The sequence below is a fragment of the Phocoena sinus genome, chromosome 3 (assembly GCF_008692025.1).
Source record: "Phocoena sinus isolate mPhoSin1 chromosome 3, mPhoSin1.pri, whole genome shotgun sequence".
Lineage (NCBI taxonomy): Eukaryota > Metazoa > Chordata > Mammalia > Artiodactyla > Phocoenidae > Phocoena > Phocoena sinus.
Window position 1 is genome coordinate 20,312,349 of NC_045765.1, and position 20,652 is coordinate 20,333,000.

General features: G+C 53.4%; 1 protein-coding gene across 2 annotated transcripts; it reads left to right on the forward strand.

Moving 5' to 3' along the window:
* Positions 1–1,779: 1,779 nt before the first annotated feature.
* Positions 1,780–20,111, forward strand: CLTB (clathrin light chain B). 2 transcript variants are annotated; one of them, XM_032627333.1, is made up of 5 exons: positions 1,780–2,186; positions 7,177–7,223; positions 14,217–14,292; positions 14,554–14,665; positions 19,656–20,111. In XM_032627333.1, exons 1-5 carry the CDS (start codon positions 2,000–2,002, stop codon positions 19,825–19,827), a joined length of 594 nt encoding a protein of 197 aa, XP_032483224.1. In that variant the 5' UTR covers positions 1,780–1,999; the 3' UTR covers positions 19,828–20,111. The 2 variants fall into 2 exon arrangements, with proteins under 2 accessions (XP_032483224.1, XP_032483223.1); XM_032627332.1 differs by having other exon boundaries at positions 1,785–2,186; positions 14,175–14,292.
* Positions 20,112–20,652: the final 541 nt, after the last annotated feature.

Here is a 20,652-nt window from a genome sequence, read left to right on the forward strand (position 1 = left end):
ACTGACTCTATGTTAGTAACACTGAGGTTCAGGGGTTATTATGTGGAGTTGTATTATACCAATCTTTCTACTCTTCTGCATGCTTGAAATTTTCCATTAAAAATGTTTTTAAAATTTCTCCACTTCAGACTTCATAAGCTGAAATTTAGATTCTGTGCGACTGTCCCATATCTTTACTCAACTTTATTTATTCATGTCTTTTGACCATTAGTGAGCTTCACAATTAAATGGAGAATTAGAAGACAAGAACTGTGTTTAGAGATATCCAAAGATATTTAGGGAGGTGTCAAGAAAGTGGGAATCTCCAGCACAAAGAAGTGCTGCATGGTTCAAAAGATAACTTTTTAACGATCATTTTTAATATTCATGATTAAGAATAAGAGTCATGTACAAGAGCAAGCATGGTTGCAGAATGATCTGGACCAGTAATTTGTATAAATTAAGCATGGAGCTAAATTCTGCTGATGGTTAAATTAGGAAGGAGCAGGAAGGAAGGAAGAAATAGCTGGGAAGAGTGCCTGTAGTGGCACCAAAGTCTCCGGGAACCAAGTAAGAACATCCAGGGGAGAGCACGGCAGGCACAGAGCATGTTCACTAGTCCTTCTGTCTCTAGGAAACCTGGAGTCCACATTTATGGCTGGTTTGTTAAACTAGGAAACTTTCAAGGTCTTTTCAGCACCTGAGCCTGCAGCTGGGGGAGTGAGGGAGAGGAATGAGATGGATGATGGTGGAGTGCTGTGCTCGGACCAGGTTGTGCAGGGCCTGAAGCTTCTTTCTTTCTTTCCTACACTGATAAATAATTATATTCTTATCATAACAGTGAAAACTACATCAAAGTATTACTGTGCAAAACTGAAATTGCCCTTCCGTCTAGCCTTCTGCTCCCCACCCCCAAGGGAACCCCCAGTTTGCAGCACACCTTTCCTTTCTCTTTTCCAGGTTATAGTTGACTTTCAGGTTTCAAATCAGAAAGAGAAAATCCCAAAGCCCAGATCCAATGGTGGTTCTCCGGGCCCCCCAATACCCTGTCTTTAAATGTCAGAGCGCCTTTTACGCTGTGCTGTCTGGCCATTTCCTATCTGTAGGCCTCTTAGGTTGTAACCTCCCCGTCGCCAAGGCTCGGTTTTACTGTATTTTGGAGACTGTTTATTCAGGGTGACTGAACGGCAGGCTGCCTGGATAAATTAGGTCTGCCTTTCCCAAGCTGGTTCATACTTAAGGGACATTTAAGGGACCCAGCCTCCAAGTAGGGACCCAGTCAGGGCACACAAACTCTGGCGGTCTGAGCTGAAGCCTCACCGAATGAAAGGAAGTGCTGAAGAAATGCACGGAAGCAACACGGCCTTGTGGGAAAGGCCCTGGACTTGCAGGAAAGATGCAGTAAAGCCGTGGGACTTACTGTCATTTCTCCAAGGCTCATGATAATGGGCTTCATAATACCCGCCTAGCTTAGGAGAAGAAACTTTTGCAGAATGAATCAGGAGCCAGGTTGCGCAGCGACCACCCCCTCGGTGCTCCCGAAGCCCGGGCTGCCAACCTGTGGTGGCCCTGTACACGCTATGGTCACTTTCTGCAGTCCGCTTCGCCTCTAGACCCTGCGGGAGCTGCGCCCTGTCCTGGTGTCCTGGAAATGCGTGCTGCTGGCCCGGAGCGGGGAGCGCGGCCCGGGCCTCTGGGCCCCTCGGGCTGCGCCGCCGTCCTGCTGCCGCCCTCCTGTGGCCGCTGTGAGGCGACCTCCGGCCGTCCTGCGGGCCTCCTCCCTCGGCCGGTGACATCACCGCATTCCCGTCCCGGCTCCTCCCGCCTGCAGCCGCAGTGACAGGCGAGCCGGGCCCGGTGGCGGAAAGGAAGTGCGGGGCCGCCGCGCCGAGCCTGTCCCCGCCGAGGCCGGCTCCCCCGGGCGGCTCGGGTGACATTGTCGCGGCCGCCGGGCGCAGGGCGGGGCACGCGCCGGGCAGAGCCGAGCGGCAGGCGGACGCTTCAGAGAGACGTGGGGAAAATGGCTGATGACTTTGGCTTCTTCTCGTCGACGGAGAGCGGGGCCCCCGAGGCGCCGGAGGAGGACCCGGCGGCTGCTTTCCTGGCCCAGCAGGAGAGTGAAATCGCGGGCATAGAGAATGACGAGGGCTTCGGGGCACCTGCTGGCAGCCAGGCGGCCCTCATGCAGCCGGGACCCGTGAGTGGGGGTGAGTCAGCCTGGTAGCCTGGGGGTTGGGGGACCTGGGGCTCGCACCCGGGGTACCGGGTGGAGTGAAGAGGGCCTGCTATGGCCAGCCAGGAGCAGGCCTGGGGCTAGTGTGTACCTGACCGGGACCTGGAGGAGATGCGGCGGGGACGGGGGGATCTTTTGGAGATCCCCATCTGAGGCCTTGCCTGGGGCTGTGGGTCTGGTGGCTCCCAGGACAGAAATTCGTCATGACATTTCATCCCCAAGCCAACTCCACTATTGCCTGGCTCTGGAATCCAACACAGCCCAGGCTTGAGCTTCCCAGTAGGCTGGCTGCCCCAGGCCGAGCCCTGCAGGTTTGGGCAGAACCCCAGATCTCCCTATCCCTCAGAAGTAGCTCCCTCCTAACAGCTGGGAAAGCAGGGGACGCTGGGTGCTCCAAAAACTCACAGACCTTCCCTGGGGAACACTTGGCATCCTGCAGTCACTGGTCTAGGCACTTTTCTTACATTTAATCATTTCATATGCATTATTAAACCCATTTCAGAGATGGCAAAACCGAGGCTCAAAAGGTACACTACTGAAACAACTAGTAAGTGGCAGAGTGAGGACTCTAAACCATTTCTCTCTAACTCTAACCCTTTCCACCTGACCACACTGTCTTCCATATGCCAGGCTCTGAGTTAGACACCAGGGTGGGGGCAGGAGCACAGAGGGCTTCAGTCAGATGTGGTCCTGTCCTCCTGGGGTTGGTAGCTCAATGGTTTTCCAAAGGTGGCCCAGGACTCAGGATTTGGGGCCTGGTCCTTGCAGTACTGTGTTTATCAACAATGTTCCTGCTCTGGCTCTGCCTGAAAGGGCAATTTCTTAACGTATCTAGTAAAAAAGTAGATATCACTTTCATGGGTACCTCCAAAACAGCGCTTGCTTCTTGTTAATGTTGTCGTTTTGGTAGGAGTTTATGGGCCTGTTGGAATAAGTGGTACCTTACATATTTTTAAAAAGTGTTTACAAGTAAGGATCCTTTTAGTCACGTTTGTATTCATTCAGCATTTACTGAGCATCTACTGTGTGCCAGGCCCAGTGGGGATACAGATATGAATAAGGCAGTTCCTGTGGCTTGAGGAGCTTGAAGCATCTCTGTATCCTCTTGGTATGAGAAACATAACAAGCCTTTTGTAACATATGAGAAACTGGAGGCCCAGAGAGCCTGAATATCTTGCCCAAAGTCACACAGCCATGAGTGACAGATCTGGGACTTGATCCCAGGCTTCTCAACTGTGGGCTCCATGCTCTTTCAAATGCTGTGGCAGTCACCCTGGGAGGTGATGAGATGTAGAGGTAGGGAGAGGGGTCTTTTGCTCCCCAACCAAGCCAGCAGTGGAGGACTTCTGAAGAAGCAGCAGCTCCTAGCACTTCAGCGGGACCCTCACACATCCCAGCGAATTCCTAGGAAATGTGAGCCCACGTTCATGTACCAGTATTCATTTGTCCACATCTTCCCCTTGAGACCACCAACTTCCCCAGTCGGGTTGGCCTGGGAGAGCCAGTGTCAGAACCACCTAAGAGAGAAGAAGGTAGAAGTCAGGCAGAGGGCCGCAGAGGTGGCTGGGGGTTGAGCAGGCTGTGACCTCTCCCAGGACAATGGGGCTCCAGGGGTTTACAGCCTGGATGGGAGGTTCCCTCTCCGGCAGGGGTGGTGCACAGATTGGCCCCAGACCTGAGGTGGCAGGGAGAGAAGCGGGGACATGGCCCTCTGAGGGTCTCCCAGACTCACAACCAGTAAAGCTGCAAATGCTCAGCTGCTCTGCTGAGTGGGGCATGGGGATCCGGGAGGGGTTATGGGATGGCGGCTCAATAGGTGGCCAGATAGGATGGGATTGATCTGATCCTCCTAGGCCTAAACGGTGATGAGCAAGTAATCCCCCGAGACCAGTGATGAGTGCCAGAAGCCCAAATGAGGTGCGGAAAATGTGCCTTGGGCTGCTGGGAGCTGGGCGGAAGCTCCCGCAGCCAGCACCACTCACCACCATTGAGTCTCGTCTCTTAAATGATGCCCCTGTGCTGAGTGCACTGACGTTGGGCTCCCAAGGAAACTGTTTAGTGTAGGCCTGAGCCTGAGCCACTTTGAGTCTCTCCTCTGGGGCTGGAAAGACGGCCAGCCTGAGCAATGGATACTTTGTTTCCATTCATCAGCCTTGGGTAGGGCCCAGGAGGTGTGTACATTTTCACACCCAGATTTCTAAGCACTCCACCTGGCTCTGACCCCGACTTGCCCAGTCATTTCCTGGCAAGCCCATTTCCCCTGATGGGCCTCAGTAACTCCCAGGAATGTTCTGGACCCTTGTCTGCCCCCGTTCCAAAAGGGGTCAGGGATCTGAGAGAAGCAACACCCACAGGGTTATCCTTGGGACTCGTATCTGCCGTACTCTGGTTCTGCTGGCTTCGGACTGTGGACACGTGATTATCAACGTGCCGTGGGCTACTCATTGTGGGGACAGAGACTTTTAATTCTGTGTGTGGGTATGTGTGGATTCCCAAAGAGGTTAAGCCTCATTCCAGGGGAACACTCGTGGGACTGAGAGACTGGGGCACAGAGACTTTCTGAAGGCCAGGGTGGGCACCTGTGGACAAGGGGCCTGAGGCTGGGACTGGTCGGGGAGGCGGGGCCGCAACTTCCCCTCCAGAAATGCCAGGTGCACAGACCAGCATCATCGTGAATGGACCCTGGTAACGTAAGGCCCTGGTAGAGGAGATGCCCCAGGAGAAGAAGCCACTTTGCAGAAGATGCTGCCACTAATTTAGGGGCCAGGCCACCCATGCAGGAGAAACCCCATCTGAATGAGTAGGGAGGGTGGCTGACAACGGTTGGTCAAAATCAATCAATGTTTGGCTGTGCAAACAAAGTTGATTATAATCTATATCAGCTGGGCATTATTTCCATGGGATTAAGCATCCTTCTCTTCAGTGCCCAAGCTGAAAACACTGTCACCATTACTCACAGCTCTACCTGGCTGGTAAAGTGTACTTGTCCATCTGCGGTGATCTCGTGCAGCCTCCTGTGGGTCTTGGCTAAGAGGCATTGCAGTTTCTGAGAGTCCTCAGGCCTTGTAGATAACAGTGGGCCCCCAAAGAGCAAGTCAGCTTCCATTTAGCCAACACTGCTCACCCTTAGGAGCTGAATGGGGTACAGAGCCTTATAAGGGAGTGAATAACCTGTGGGAGGTCACAGTAATCGCATAAGAGCGTGGGGGTTCTGTACGATATTCTGGGATACCTCAGAGTTGAGACCTTCCATCAGCACCCAGGGAAGTAGGGGAAGTAGTAGACGGCTTCCCAGAGGGGATGACTTGTGAGCTGGGCCTTGGAAAACAACTGGATCCCAAAGCACATTCTTTAGCGAGGGAAGCAGGAAGAAAGGTGTGGGATGCGGCATAGTGTGTTTGGGGAAGGAGGAAACCAGAATAGGGTTTGTGGGAGGGACTGGTGGGAAGTGAGGCAGGAAAAATGGGCAGGGCCAGATTGTAGATCCTCACGAGCTATGGGCCAAAGTTCAATGTACTCATTCAACAAATATTTATTGGGCTCCTATTATGTGTCAGGCACTGTTCTAGGTGCTGGATCCCAGCAGTGGACAAAACAAAGTCTCTGCCCTCCCAGAGGGCATTCAAGTGGGGAAGACAGATAATAAGCACATACAAAAATAAACATATCAGGCTGTGGTAGGTGCTACAGAGAAAATAACTGCCCAGGGGAGGAGGTAGGGGTGCTGGGGGATGAATGTCAGGAGTGGTCAGGGAAGGCCTCTAATAAGGCAGTGTTTGAGCAGCAGCTGAAGGGCGTGAGGCAGCAGCCCACATAGAAATGGGCAGGAGAGCTTTCTAGGGAGAGGGGACAGCACCTGCCGAGGCCCCAAGGAAGGAGCAGGCCCTATTGGCCACCATGGTCCACGGGAAGTGGATTTCCTTTTGGTTTGTGTTCATTATATTTTTCATTAGAGGAGTGACATAGGTAAGTGTATGCTTTTCAAAACGCCAACCTTGGCAGCTGGTTTGAAAGAGGTTTGGGAGAGGGTGAAGATGGAGGCAGGGAGGCCAGTGAGTGGACAAAAACCATTTATTCCTTCTTTCTTTAATGCACTGATTCATTTGCTTATTCAACAATTAGTTTCTGAGCGCGTCCTAAGTCACAGGTACCGTGCACGGCTCTGGGGAAGACAGCGGTGAGGATAATGGACACAGGCGTGCCCGTCCAGGTGCTTGCCACTAGCGGGACAGACAGGCCAAGGTAGTTGTACAGGTGGGCCAGGCTGGGGGCAGAGGGCGGAGGGCAACTTTGAGGATTCTTGTTGCAGCAGAAGCCACAGGAGTTTGTGACTAACGAGATGTCAGGGAAAGGGACCTGGAGGAGTCACTGTTTAGGTGAGGGCAAAATCGACTCCTTCTGGGAGGGGCAGGAGGAGGAAAAGTAGGCCAGGTGCTGCCTGGTGGGGGCTGTGATTCCTGCTCTCCTAGGTGGAGCCATTGCTCAAGGCACCACAGGGACAGGCAGAGACCGGCAGGCCTCTCTTCCTGAGCCCTCGCAGACCCTGCCCTGAGCCTCCAGAGCCTCTGCCTGTTCACCAGGCACAAGCTCCACAGACAGTTGGGCCATTCCCAGCCGTGGCTGAGGGGAAATCAGTTTTGGGTAGGTGAGGACCTATTATTGGCTGGGTGACCTTGGGCAATCACGTAGCCTCTCTGGGCCTCAATTTGAGAATCTGTAAAATGGGTTGATAACAGCTTTGTCACAAGGCTATGGTGAAAATCAGAGGTCATAATGGCTGTGAGAAGGCTTTGTGCACAGTCAAGGATTGAGCCCAGGTTATCTGCATATCCATTATGTGTGCGTGTAGGGCGGGGAGTCAGTACGCACATGGACATATACAGAGGTTGCTTTGGGGGCTAATGTAAGACCCTGCTTGCTATAAGCTGAGCAATGAGTGATGCTGTCTTCTGCTCTCTTTCCAGCGGGTTCTGAGGACATGGGGACCACAGTCAATGGAGATGTGTATCAGGTAAGCAAGATTCTGTCGTAGCAGGGGAAGGGACCGACAGCCTGGGTCTCAGTAACTTTTGGCCCCCATCATGGGTAGGATTAGGGATTCAAGTTCTGTTCATTGGGATGGGAACATCAAGAAAGATTTTGATGTGGTTCTTTTGGTCATGTAGGAGAAGGGGATGAAGAATAAGGACCACAGGGATCAATGGGGTGTTGCCTCAGGTTGCCCGTGATGATGTCCAGCTTCCAGAGGGAGAGATTAAGTGGCCTGCAGTGGCATGGACTAAAGGAAACACAGGGCCCTGCACACGTGTGTGCCATTGGTGGGAGGCTGAAGCCAGTGGTCATCTGCACCATGTCTGAGCATTTTAACTGGGTGAGCCTTGGACCCAGAGATTCCACTTCTCAGAATTTTCCCAAAGGAAATAGCTGGACAAGGACACCCAGATTCTTTGCAGGATTATTTATAATAGCAGACAAACTGGAAGCAACCTAAGTGCCTAGTATTGAGGGCCTGGGTAGGTAAATTGGAAAACCATTCTGTTGTTAAAAAGAGCAGTCAGAGCTTTCTGTATTGACATGAAAAGATGCCTATAATATAGTAAATGGAAAAGCAGCTTGCAGAATAATATGCACAGTATGGTCCTGTTTTTCATTTTAGAAATATGTTTTCATGAAAGATCTGAAAGGATGTGTACCAACTGTTAACAGTGGTTAGCCCCGAGCTTGCGGGAGAAGGGGGGATAAGGAAAGGGCTTTTACTTTCACTGGATTGTCTTAAAATTCTTTGTAGTGATCCTATAACACACATGCGCACACACTCACCCCCCCAAAAAAAAACAGCTAGTAAAGATATTTCTAGTTAAATACTGCTTCTCTCCATACTCACTTAACCCCCCTCCCTTCATACATACACAGTTCATTTTGAAAGTACTTAAAGAACTTGGACCACAAATAGCATCCCCAGGACCCCACAGATGCAACAGTCTTTACCCCCAACCTGCAGATACCTGGGTGGGGGCAAAACCTTCACTGGATAAACTTTAATTCCCACTGGACTGGCTCAAAGACCCTTGACTGCTGGGGCTGCAGCTGCAGGATCTCCTGAGCTCTGCTTCGTTGAGGAGCTGGCCTCCTAAATCCTCAGGGAGAACAAACAATACTTTCTTATGTAAGAGAGATGGGCTGGTACCTTACACAGGGCAACTGGCCAAGTCCCATTTCTGGAAAATTACTCAACTACCAGCAAGCTAGAAAAGTCAGTCTCTAGGACTTTAAGGGCTTCGTGTCTCCCTGGGCCTGAGAGCACCAAATAAGCAGCATTGATGCCGGTACAGTTTGGCAGAGCATTGAGACTCAGGCTGCTCCTGTCCTGGGCACACCCAAAAGGACGTGGCCTGACCCAAAACGTCTGTGTCCTAAAGTGGCCCTGGAGCTGGAGATACACTTGGGACCGGAGAAGTACCTAGAACACCATGAGCGGGATAATTTTCCCTTTCTATACATTAGGATCTTGAGGCCTTCTCCCTCCCTGCCCCAGGCCTCGCTTTGTATTTAATGGATCTGAGAAACCCTGGGCCTCCTCCCCAATCTCGGTGGGAACTCTTATTCTCCCTGCTACCAAGAATAACCCCAGCTGTGTTTATCTGTAACTCATTTCACATCTGTGCCACGTTAGCATCCTAACAGGCAGGGGAGAGGTCACAGATGAGGCGAGTCACTCAGAAGCTTAGTGGCCAAGTTCAGGTTCATCTAGGTCTCCTGCCCCTGATCTGGTGCCCTTTGTACCATCCCCTTGTTGCTGGAGCAGGCAGGCCACAGCCCCTGGCTGGCGGGTGGGAAGCCCCTGCAGACTTTTCTTAGGATGGAGCACAGAGCAGGGTCTGGCTTGTGCACCCCAGGCTTTCAAGGGTCCTGGGCAGAACTTTCCTGCTACCTTTCTTAATCTTTTCTGGAAGGCTGTGGGCCACTACGGGGTCCAACTGTGAACCTGATCCCCAACAAGGCCTAAGGATAAGCCTGCATCCCCGTTGAGCTACTTAGAGGAATCAGCAGCTCAGCTCAGCTTAGCTTTAGCTGGTCAATCCCACAGATTGGTTATGCCTCATTCTCCTGGCTGTCCCTGGAGTCACAGTACATGCTCAGCCAGCATGGCCCACCGGAAGCCCTTGTGGTGGTATCCAGTGTCCAGCGGAGGGGTCCCTCGGGAGAGGAGTGCTGGGGAGCTGGGCTGAGACAAGCCTGGCCCTGATTGTAGCCTGTGGCCTTTTGGTCCACAGGCCATTCCTGCCTGACCTCTTCCCTTTCGAGCTTGGGGGGTGCTCAGAGCATTCCTGCAGCCCCTGGTGAGCCCTCCTGGGCTGCCAGCCCCACTGGCGGCTGACCCGATTTCCTCACTGCGACAGTCAAGTGATTAAAGAGGAGCCCGGCTGTGGCCCTCCCGACCTCACTGCTCACTGGCACGGGCAGGGCAGGAAAATAAGTCCAGAGCAGCTGGAGAAGGGGAGCCAGCAAATAGCTTCTCAGGGCCTTGTCTGGTGGCAGCACCACTGCGTTCTTCCTGGTTGTGGTGATGGTACAGCGCAAGCAGGCCTGCTGGGGGCATGCCACGGGCAATGGTGAGCCCTGCAGCTCTGCCACCCGTGCATGTGCATGTGCATGTCCGCTACAGGCTACAGGGGTCACAGGGCAGTCATCGCATTCAGGCCCCATTTTGCACCCCGAGTGGGATGTTCTCACTCCCATTTGACAGGTGATGAAACCTAAGGAGCCCAGGGAAGGGACTTCTTAAAGGTCGCACATCCAGTGAGTCGCAGGAGGGGACTTAAAGCCCAGTCGCTCTGATGCTGTGTCCCCGTGCCCTCCACATCGCTTTGCAGGCAGCCCCTCATTCCTTCATTTAGTCAACTCGCATTCTGAGTGCCATGCGCTGTGCTCAGGGCCTCAGATGTAGAGGCAAATCCCATGGATGTTTGTCCTCGAAGAGCTCAAAGGACAGAGACCTGAAAGTCATGCAGGATGGCAAGGGCTTGGGTGTGGGGCTGGTCTCAAGAGTTCTTACTATGCGTCAGGCACCACCCAAAAGCTTTATGTGGATTAACTCATTTCATCCTCCCAACACCCCTACGATGTAGGTTCTGTCATTATCCCCATTTTACAGATGAGGATGCACAGGGAGGTTTAATAGCTCTGGTTGCACAGCAGGAAAGAGCTGGGACCTGAACCAGGCTCAGGCGCCAGACGCTGCACTGAAGTCAGAGAGTGTGACAGGGACGGATGTTGGAAGTGGGTTCCAGGCTGCCCAGGGGCATGTGGGTGGTCCTGGCTAGGGGGACAGCATGTGCAAAGGCACAGAGGATAAGACACGCATTCGGGGGCTTGTCTGGAGCCTGGCACCTGCTGCAGAGAAGGGTGTGCTGGGGGAACCTGAAGAGACCACGGGTGAAGGGCTGCTGTGCCCGCAGGCGGAAGGGATGGGGGTTGGGGGGGTGGGCACAGCTCCCAGCCAGAGCCTGTTACTAGGCCGTGCTGGTGGAGGACGCAGGCCCAGCTTGGCCAGGCTTTGTGCCCAGGGCCTGGGCACAGCATGCTTGAACCACACTGAGCAGTGCCCCTGGATGTGCAGTGCAGCTGCTCTAGGCTCCGCCACCCCCCGCACCCCGCCCCAGAGAAGCCCCAGGGTCTCTCAAGCTGCTCCTACACCCACTGCTCCTACGCGGGGCGCTGTGGCGAGCTGCGGCAGAGGAGTTTGGATGGAGTCAGACAACCTGCGCTTCATTTCTGGCTTTTCCCAGCTGGACAGCTTTGGGCTAGTCACTGCTCTGAGCTGGATTTCTCATTTGTGAAATTGGGATTAGAAACCCTGCACTGCTGCCTCCGCAGGTCTGTTGAGAAAAGTGCTCTGTAGCCCTGGAAGCTGCTTCTAAGTCCCTGACCTAGCCACTGAGTGAGCCAAGGGGGGTGCGTGTGTGGGTGTGAGAGAGACAGACGGGGAATGGGGCGTGGGGCAGTGGGAGGAGGGGGTGCAGTCTCCAATCTTGGGATGGTAGACTTATCAGGGAGACCAAAATCACATGACACAGAAGTAACTTTGGTCCCTATTGGCTATGTATGGACACACGTGTGGCTATGTGTGACACCCAGGAATTCAGTTTGAATTCTGGCCCTGCCAGTTCCTGGCCAGGTGACCCTGGGACTTCAGAGCTAGACTTTTCCTACCTGTAAAACAAAGATAATGAAACCCACCATGTAGGGTTGTAAAGACCAAAGGGAACCGTTTAATTGCAAGTTCTCTGCCAGTTTTAAAACGCTGTAACCTGTGAATCTTAATTTTGGGGCAATCTTGATGGAGATGGTGGGTCCTGAAGGACACCATGGGATGACTTTTACCCAGAGGACCCCCTCCAGCCCACCTCTCCCACCCCATCTGCTCCACACCTGGTAGCATCTCTGTACTCAGATTTTTCCAAAGGCACCGGCCTCATGTGGTCCTTAAGCTGCCAGCTCTTGGTCTGAAATGCCCTTTCCCTATCTCTTCCCAGCCTACTCTGCTCCCAGGCTAGAAAGGTCATGCCCTCCCTTGTCCCCACTCTTTTCATGACCCGTGTTATGCATGTACCCCAGCCATGGTCCTCATTTGTGAGGGACTCCCTCTGCAAGCTCCCGGTTGATGGGCTGTCTCGTTCATCCCTGACCCCAAGCCTGAACATCTGTTAATTCATTCAAGTAATGTTCTTGAAATCCTCCTACAGCCAGGCCCTCCATGTTCTACATACTATAAAGAGACAGGCAGTCTCTGTCCTCATGGAATTCCCTTACTGGGGGGGCGGGGTAGGGTGGGGTGGGGAGGGCAGATTCTAAACATGTAAACAAACCAGGCTTTTAAGATATCCTGAGTGCCAATAAGAAATTAAATGTAGCACCTGGATAAACACGTAGAAAGTAAAAGTAACTGCATTTGTCTGCAGATGGGACAGTCTATAGGATTGGGCAGAGGTCCTGGTAGCCTAGCCTCAGGACAGGGTTGTTCCCAGAACTGGAAAGGTACATCCGTGATCAACTCGTGTTGTCCAGATTAGGGCCCTGGTAAGGCCCCTCGAGATGTCTTGAGAGACTCTCTCAGTTGAAGTGTAATGCTGGGCAGGAAAGAGGAATAAGGACAGCGCCCCAACTGCCCCACCCAAGGGTGGGCCTGATCCGAGGAGCCAGGCTGCACCTCTCCGCCCTGGGCCTGCCCTTCCTTCTCCCCAGAGACAGCTGGAGATGCAGCCCTGATGTTCCATCTGCGTGCTCCTTCGCCCTGCTGCCTACAGCCCCTTGGGCAGACGCTTACCCAGCCCTTCTTCTGAACCGGGCACATGCTGGCCCTGGGGGGGATCTTCATCCACATGGCCACTGCTTACTGAGCACCAGCTGTATGCCCACAGCAGGCACCACTGGACAGATGTTGTTGGGTGGGGAGAAGATACGCTGGTACTCGTGACAGTTTTAATGAGTGCTTGCAGGAGGAGCACAGGGAGCAATAAAAAGATGGGACAGGAGTTCAGAGGCTATAAACAAGGTCCTGTCCTGCCCACCGGGAGCTCACGGTCCAGCGGGGAGACACCCGCAGTAGAAGGTGAGGGTGTGACAAGAAGCACAGAGAGGACAGGGTGTGAAATCTGTTTTGGGGCTGGGAAATATCCCAGAGCTGGTGACCTCTGAGCTGGAAACTTGTGGGGTGGAATAAGATTTCATCAGCCAGAGAAAGGAGGGAAGACAACTGAAGGCGAAAAGCACAAAGGAGACAAAAGCCGGCAGCATGGGCGTGTGGGATGTGTGCAGACCGGAATGCACGGGGCGGACAGAGAACCAGAGTGGGCATGCCAGGAGATGGGGCTGGATCATAAAGTCTCCAGCTTTGCGAGACCAGAGGGGAGCCCCATCCTTGCTGGGCTGAGCTCTCAGCCTGCAATGCTTCAAGTCACCACCCTGGCAGGTGGCGTGGAGAATTGGGCAGAGCCCTGGCTTGGGAGCCAGAGGACTGGACTCTGGCCCTGCTTCTGCCACTGTGTTGTGCCATCTCTCCTGGCCTCAGTTTCCTCCCCTATAAAATGGGAATTAATAATAATAATAATTCTAGCTACCATTTACTGAGCCATCACTCCATGCCAGGCACTCTTGTAAATGTCTTATAAATATTGTTGCATCAAATCCTCACAACTAGCTCTTAGAGGTACTTTTATTACTATTCTCACTTCAGATGAGAAAACTGAGGCCAGGCAAGGTTGAGCAACTTGCCTGGGCTACACACATATATAGCAGGCAGTAGAGGTGGGATTTGAACCCAGATGGTCCAGCTGCAGAGTCTGAGTTTTTCATCACTGTACAGTCGTAGCCATGGCCACCCTGCCTATCTCAGGGCTGCTCGTTCACTCAGCAAATAGTTATTGAGTACCTGCTACATGCCAGGCACTGTGCTAGATGCTGGGGACACAGCAGTGAACAGGACAGGCAAGGTCCCTGTTGCCACAAGGGTGACATTCTGATGGAGGAGACAGACAATGGACAAGTAAGCATATTATAAAGTGAGGCCATTTGGGACTGTGTTATTTGGTAAATAAAACTAATAGGGCAGGGCTTTAATGATAGAAACAGGGAACTCTCTGAGTGCCAAGAAGCGTTTGAAGTTCTCTACACTTTTTAAACTCATTTCATCCTCATATTAACCCTGTGGGGTGGGTGCTATTTTGTAGCCCATTTTATGATGAGGAAAGTGAGGCACAGAGAGGTTGAGTAACTTGCCCACGGTCACACAAGGAGCAGAATTACTGGCAGAGGGCACAGCAAGTGCAAAGGCAGGGTACAGTCCCAGGAGACAGTGGGTATGAGGTGGTTTGAGATGTGAGGGGGTGTCCTGGTACTCAGGCGCCAGACACAGAGGGGCAGGTGGACAGGCTGGGTACACTGCCGTGTGTTTGCGTCCTAGGAGGCTAACGGTCCAGCTGATGGCTACGCTGCAATTGCCCAGGTCGACAGGCTGACGCAGGAACCCGAGAGCATCCGCAAATGGAGAGAGGAGCAGCGGAAACGGCTGCAAGAGCTGGGTGAGGGCAGGGCTGAGTGTGCAAGCTGGGCTGGTCCCCCTGGCCCCGGGCTCCCCACTGGGTTGGCTCTCCGGGACACGGTCGGGTGGGGAAGCCTTAGGCTATATGGGGCCCTGCCCCACCTTAATGTGGGATTGGCTGAGGATGGACCCGGGGCTGCCTGCCGGGGCCGAGGGGAGAAGCAGCAACCAGAAGCACAGCCAGCTGTGCCTCACATCCCTCCTGGAAAGCTGCTGTTCATTCACCTGTTGGGGGTTGCAGATGCTGCCTCCAAAGTGATGGAACAGGAGTGGCGGGAGAAGGCCAAGAAGGACCTGGAGGAATGGAACCAGCGCCAGAGTGAACAAGTTGAGAAGAATAAGATCAACAACCGGTGAGAGGAGCTGTGAGGGTGCGAGGGGACTGTAGGGTCATGAGAGAACTATGGGGACATGAGAGGACCTACAGGGATATGAGGAGCTATGGGGACATGAGAGGACCTATGGAGACATGAGAGGACCTATGGGGCATGAGAGGACCTATGGGGATAAGAGGACCTATGGTGACATGAGAGGACTGATGGGGACATGAGAGGACCTATGGGGACATGAGAGGACCTACAGGGATATGAGGAGCTATGGGGACATAAGAGGACCTATGGTGACATGAGACGACTGATGGGGACACGAGAGGACCTATGGGGACATGAGAGGACCTATGGGGACATGAGAGGACCTATGGGGACGTGAGGAGCTATGGGGACATGAGAGGACTGATGGGGACAATGAGAGGAACTATGGTGGGGGGACTGTCTTGAGGATGGGTGATTTGGTGGCAAGAACGCGGAGGAAGGAGAAGCCGAACCCACAATGATGTTTCCTCAGTGGCCTGTGGAACTCAGCGCGCTGAGCTCTGCAGAGCTGGTATGCCGTTAAGCTCTGACCTCCTCACCATGACAGACAAAAGTGAGTCTGCCAGTAAGCAGACGAGGTCCTGGGACCCAGTGGGATGTAAGCCAGGCCGTCCTGGAGCCCAGTGGCCAACAGCTCGACCTGGGCCCCCTGTGGCCATGGTTATCATGACAGAGAACACAGGCCTGGCAGGAGGGGAAGAACCAAGCCGTGTGCAGGATTTTGTTGCTTATAGAAATGATAATGCTTCGACCCAGAAGTGGCTAAAGAATAAAGGGAAGTTAGTGGCCTATATAACTGGAAGGGCCAGGGGTAAGGGCTGCAGACCCAGTGGACTCAGGCACTGAAACAAAGTCCGTCAGTGCTCACTTTTACTGTCTCTCGGTCTGCTTTCCCCTGCGTGGCCTTCACTCTTGGGCATACACCCCTGGGATGGGGGCAAAGGTGGCCACTAGCAGCTCCAGGCTTCTGCTCGATTTTCTTGGCAACTTCAGTGAATATAAGCCTCTTGCTCCCGACAGCTCTAGCTGAAGTCCTCCACCTGACCTTCATTGGTCTGGTGTGGGTCACGTGCCCACCCCAGGCCCAGTGATTGTCTCGGGGGAGGGACTCTCCCATAGACCCAGCTTGGTCGATAGTCCCATTACTTGGGTTGTGCACGGGGTCCGGTCCCACCCAAACCACAGGGACTGAGTGGGGGCAGCTGATGCTTCAACGGACAATCAGGATGCCCTTCCTGGAAGAAGGGGGACAGATGTTGGTCAGGAAAGATAGCAGAGGCCCACCGGAGAATACCTTGCAGAAATGGTCTCAGATTAGAGACTGCCAGCAGCCCCTACCTCTGAGGCTGTGCACTTCAAGGTACAAGACTTGCCAGAAAGGAAAAGGCTGGCTCTGGGAAGCCACCAGCTGGAAGCTGCTGCATGCCAGGCCCTGGGCCGGGCACTGCGGAGGCCGAGCTGAGAAGGACGCAGTCTGTGTCCTCAAAGAGCAGAGGAGGGAAACACACGGGTACAGCTGAACTCAGTAGTAGGGCCCTCTGCAGGAAAGCTGTGGAAGCAAGGGATGTGGGTGGCAGAGGGACCTCTGTGCCTAGGGACCTGGGCTTTGGAAGGTGGCTAGGAGTTCACCAGGAGAAAGAGGGCAGGGGGTGGGGGAGGGTATTCTAGACTAGGGAACAGCATGATACGAAAGAAAGGACGTTGTGCTTGGGCACCAGGGAGTGGCGGGAGACAGGGCCGGAATGAGGGCTCCCATGTGCAGGGCCTCGGAGGCGAGGGGCGGGCAGACACAGGCGGTGGGGAGCCACTGAAGGTTTGTAAACAGGGGGACTAATATGATAGGGCTGAGTTTTAGGAAAGGCCACCCACTCGGGTGGGTGGAGGATCCCTGCTCTCCTCTCAGGACTGTGGAGAGTTGCTGAGCCTTCCAGAACTATGCTTCCTAACACGTCTCCAACTGGAGGTACTAACGCTGTCTCTCTTTCTCTTTAACCCTCTGCCTGTCTGTCCATCTTGCCATCCCGTCTTCCCCCACCTAACCCCCTTCCCTCAAGGATCGCCGACAAAGCATTCTACCAGCAGCCAGATGCTGATATCATCGGCTACGTGTACGTGTCTCCTTTGCTCCTCTGCAAGGGCCTGTGTGTGGCTGGCAGTTTCTTGAGTCTCCCCCTTGTGGGGTATAAATGAGTATGGCTGGGCCTGGGGCAATGATCAGAGCAGGAGGTGAGCCCGAGGGGTGGGTACAGGCACCAACCCTCCCCTCCATCCCTCCAGCAAATGTTTATTGAGCATCTTTGAGACAGCTTTGCTAAAATCCAGGCAAAGAAAAGAATGTCCGGCCATCCCCAGGTGAGAGAGGCAAAGGGCAAAGCAGCCCAACTCCCTCCTTCTGAGATGCCTCTTGGAGGGGGGAAGTGGGGTGAGTCTTCTATTGAACAAACATTGAGTGCTGGTGCTGGAGGTATAAAGAATGCACAGCCATTCCCCGCTCCTGCCCACAAGTGCACTGCTCCTCCTTAGAACTTCAGCCTGAATTTGGTCATGAGCCCCTGTCCAGACCACCCGTGGTTCCCTTTCACGTGTTTCTGCTTTGAGGTCTAGTTGGTCCTGTGCCTGATCCAGACCAGAGATGGCAGAGATTTCCTCTTATGCCGCCCCGCTGGCTGGTAGTGACAGCCTGGACAGTGTGCTGGGGATTGTGAAGCCGAAGAAAATAATGCAGTGATGAATGTGTGATGATTGCCACGTGTGTATGTGCCAAATATTTGCTGTTCCTCGCTCTGGATACGCCCTTGGCAGGCCTCTGACACTGTCTGGGCTAACGCTTCTCTCACAGATCATGGGACACACCAGAATAACAGCTTTCCACTCCTTCCTTCCGTCCACTCTCCCATCTGTCCAGTGCCAGTCTCTGGTCAGACAGGAGTAAGACACACACGGTCTGTCCCCCCAACTTGCTCATGATCAAGAGTGTGTTGTGATAAGAGCCACATGCAAGGACACAGTGGGCTCAGGGAGAGCCCGGGCAGGCTTCAGAGGTCAGAGTCCGCCGGCCCTTAAAGTGTGAGAAGGAGTGTGCTGGGTGGGGAGGGTGGGAAGGGAATGGCATCCTAGGTGGGAAAAGCTGCTGGGGCAAAGGCGATGAGATGGGAAATATCTAGCGGCCTGCAGCGCCTGGAGCGGTGGGAATGGGGAGAGAAGGTCAGTTTGGAGCCAGTTGCAAAAAGCCTGTCGTGAGATGTTAAAAAGCTCAGACTTGATCCTGAAGGCAGCGGGGAGCCATGGGAGGTTTCAAGCAGGAGAGTGGGGATGGAGGAAGGGCATCGGCGCTGAGTAATACCACAGGGCGTTCAGTGCTCCTGTTGCACCCGAAGAAATGGTCCAAGGAGCACCCAAGGGAGTCCTGAAGAGAGGAATAGTCTAGACCAGCGCTTCTCAGACTTCCATGTGCCTATGAATCACCAGGGCCTCTTGTCAAAATGGAGATTCTGATTCAGAAGGACTGAGGTGAGGCCATGATTCTGCATTTGCAACAAGCTCCACGGTGATGCCGGTGCTGCTGGACCATGAACCCCACTTTGAGCAACAAGGTTAGAGGCAATCCTCTTGACCCAGAAGAGAGAGCTCCTAGGATCGCTCCCCTCAGCCCCACTGGTCAGCCAATGCCACACAGCACCTTACATTTTCTCAAGCCTACACACACCTGCTACGTTGTTTGATTCTCAGGCCGGTGAGACAGATCAGCAAGGTGGAGGCACTGATCCTCCCTTCCCAGGTTAGGAAATAAGCACACACCAGGGAAGCAAGATCACTAGCAAGGGGCCGGGTCACCTGATCTGGGGCCAGCTCATCCTGAGCCGTGGGGATCACGTGGAGAGCTCCCTGCCATCAGTCAGTGCCTGGCATGTGGCAGAACTGGTCCTGCTTGAGATGCAGGGGGCTTCTAAGGAGAAAGGGGCTTTAGGGACACTTGTTGGCTAAACAGGACAGAGACCCAGCCCTCCCCACCCCAGAATCCCTCATTGCTTTTCTCTTAATGACTCCCATGTTTAGGTTTTGTCCACTAAACTACATTTATTATACTTCGTTTCCCCATTGTTCTTTAATCACTGGCTTCTGTAACTGTCAGCCAGAACTTCTGATGAAAAACCCACCAGTTTCCACCCTAATTTGATTCCAATCAAAGGCAAAGACTCCAGTGGAGCATTCCTCAGCCTGTGGCGCCAAAGAGATAACAGTCATTTGGGGCTAAAAAGAGTTCTGTAGTCAAGTATGCTTGGGACATGGCAGATTCTATATCCATCGTGTACTCACATTCGTGGTGCACATAAGCACATTAAAGGCTTTGCAAGTCTTGTTTTGAAGATCTTCTTTAACTGATTCTTCTATACATTTTTAACCACAGCTCTTTTCTAAAGAACACTTATAGGGTCCACAGAACCCCGAGGCAATGCTGAACCAGAGACTTCAGCTAGGTGGTTAGTTAATGTCCTGCTCAGTTTTTGGAAATGTTGAAAATAGCTGAGATACTGCATTAGTTCCTCCAAGGGCCTTTAGGTGTCAGGAGCCCCAGTTTGGGAACTCTTGATAGAGAGGTAATGAACAGACAGTGCTGGGGCAGGAAGGGTAGGAGGCTACTTGAGCTACAGTGGCAAGGGAAGACCTTTCTGAGGAGGTAAGGCCTGCACTCAGACCTGAATTACAAGAAGCAACAAGCCATGAACAGGTCTGGGGGAAGAGGTGACCGAAAGTACAAAGGCCCTGAGATAGGACCAAACTAGGCTTCCTCTGAGGGCAAGGCTGTTCCTGGGGGCCTGAGGTCAGAGGGCCCGGGGCTGGGGAGGAGATGTCTAGACAAAGGACCCCAGAGTAGGCTGGACAAAGCAGCCTTGCTCAGTGGGAGCAGAGCATCACTGATTAAGGGGAAAGGCAGACAGCTATGAAACCTCTGTCCTATCTCCACCTGCAGGGCATCTGAGGAGGCTTTTGTGAAGGAATCCAAGGAGGAGACCCCAGGCACAGAGTGGGAGAAGGTGGCCCAGCTGTGTGACTTCAACCCCAAGAGCAGCAAGCAGTGCAAAGACGTGTCCCGCCTGCGCTCGGTGCTCATGTCCCTGAAGCAGACGCCGCTGTCCCGCTAGGAGCCTGCCACCAACATGGCCGCCATACAGGGGCTGGGCCGGGCAGAGGAGGAGCAGCTGCTTTGGCCAGGGGGGAAATGCCTCCAGCAGCTGCTACACAGCCTATTCCGTTCCTCGCCATCTCCCGGGGCCGGGAAGGGGAACCCTCACCCCTCTCAACTGTCATTCCCTCATGGCCCTACGGCCCAGCCCCTCACATCTCCTCTCAGTCCACAAAATTGTGACTGTCCCTCCTGATGTATTTTTTTTTCTTGGCTTAAAGGGTGTGTTGTTAACTCTTTTTACACTTATTTCATTCTCATTTCTCTGGAAGCCACAAACTGGCGTCAGGGCTGTTTGTGCTTAGAACTTTCCCAGCTTCATGGGCTTGAGAGAAGGTAGGGCTATTTCCCTGGTAACCCAGGAGCTCCCAGCTGGCAGAGGGCATCCCAATCTGTCTATGTCTGCTGCCTCCAGCCCCAGGAGGAAAGACAACCTCTCACAGAATGCTTTTGCAAGCTTGATCCTTTCTGATCCTTGAACAAACCCATGACATAGGGATTCTGTTGGTCTGTCATATAGCCACAGACACCCAGAGGGGAAGCAGCTTGGAGGGAAGAGGCAAGACCAGAGGTTCCCGGTGGGTGCTTCCTCTTTGCCTGGGTGAGGGGCTGGTGAAGGTAGCCTCTGCCACAACCCTTCCTTGGGATTGGTCAGGACCCTCTGCCTCTTTCAGCTGTGCTCTTCTGTGGATTTGGGAGAAACAATCAGTGACAACACCTTCCCCTTCAAGAGAGTTGCAAACAGGTTATGTTCAAGCCATTGTGATCTGAACAATGTTTAAAA

Coding starts and splice junctions, on each gene's coding strand:
- CLTB (XM_032627332.1), top strand. CDS start 2,000: ATGGCTGATGACTTTGGCTTCTTCTCGTCGACGGAGAGCGGGGCCCCC. Junction 7,224..14,174: donor TCAATGGAGATGTGTATCAG/GTAAGCAAGATT, acceptor TTTGCGTCCTAG/GAGGCTAACGGTCCAGCTGA. Junction 14,293..14,553: donor GAAACGGCTGCAAGAGCTGG/GTGAGGGCAGGG, acceptor TGGGGGTTGCAG/ATGCTGCCTCCAAAGTGATG.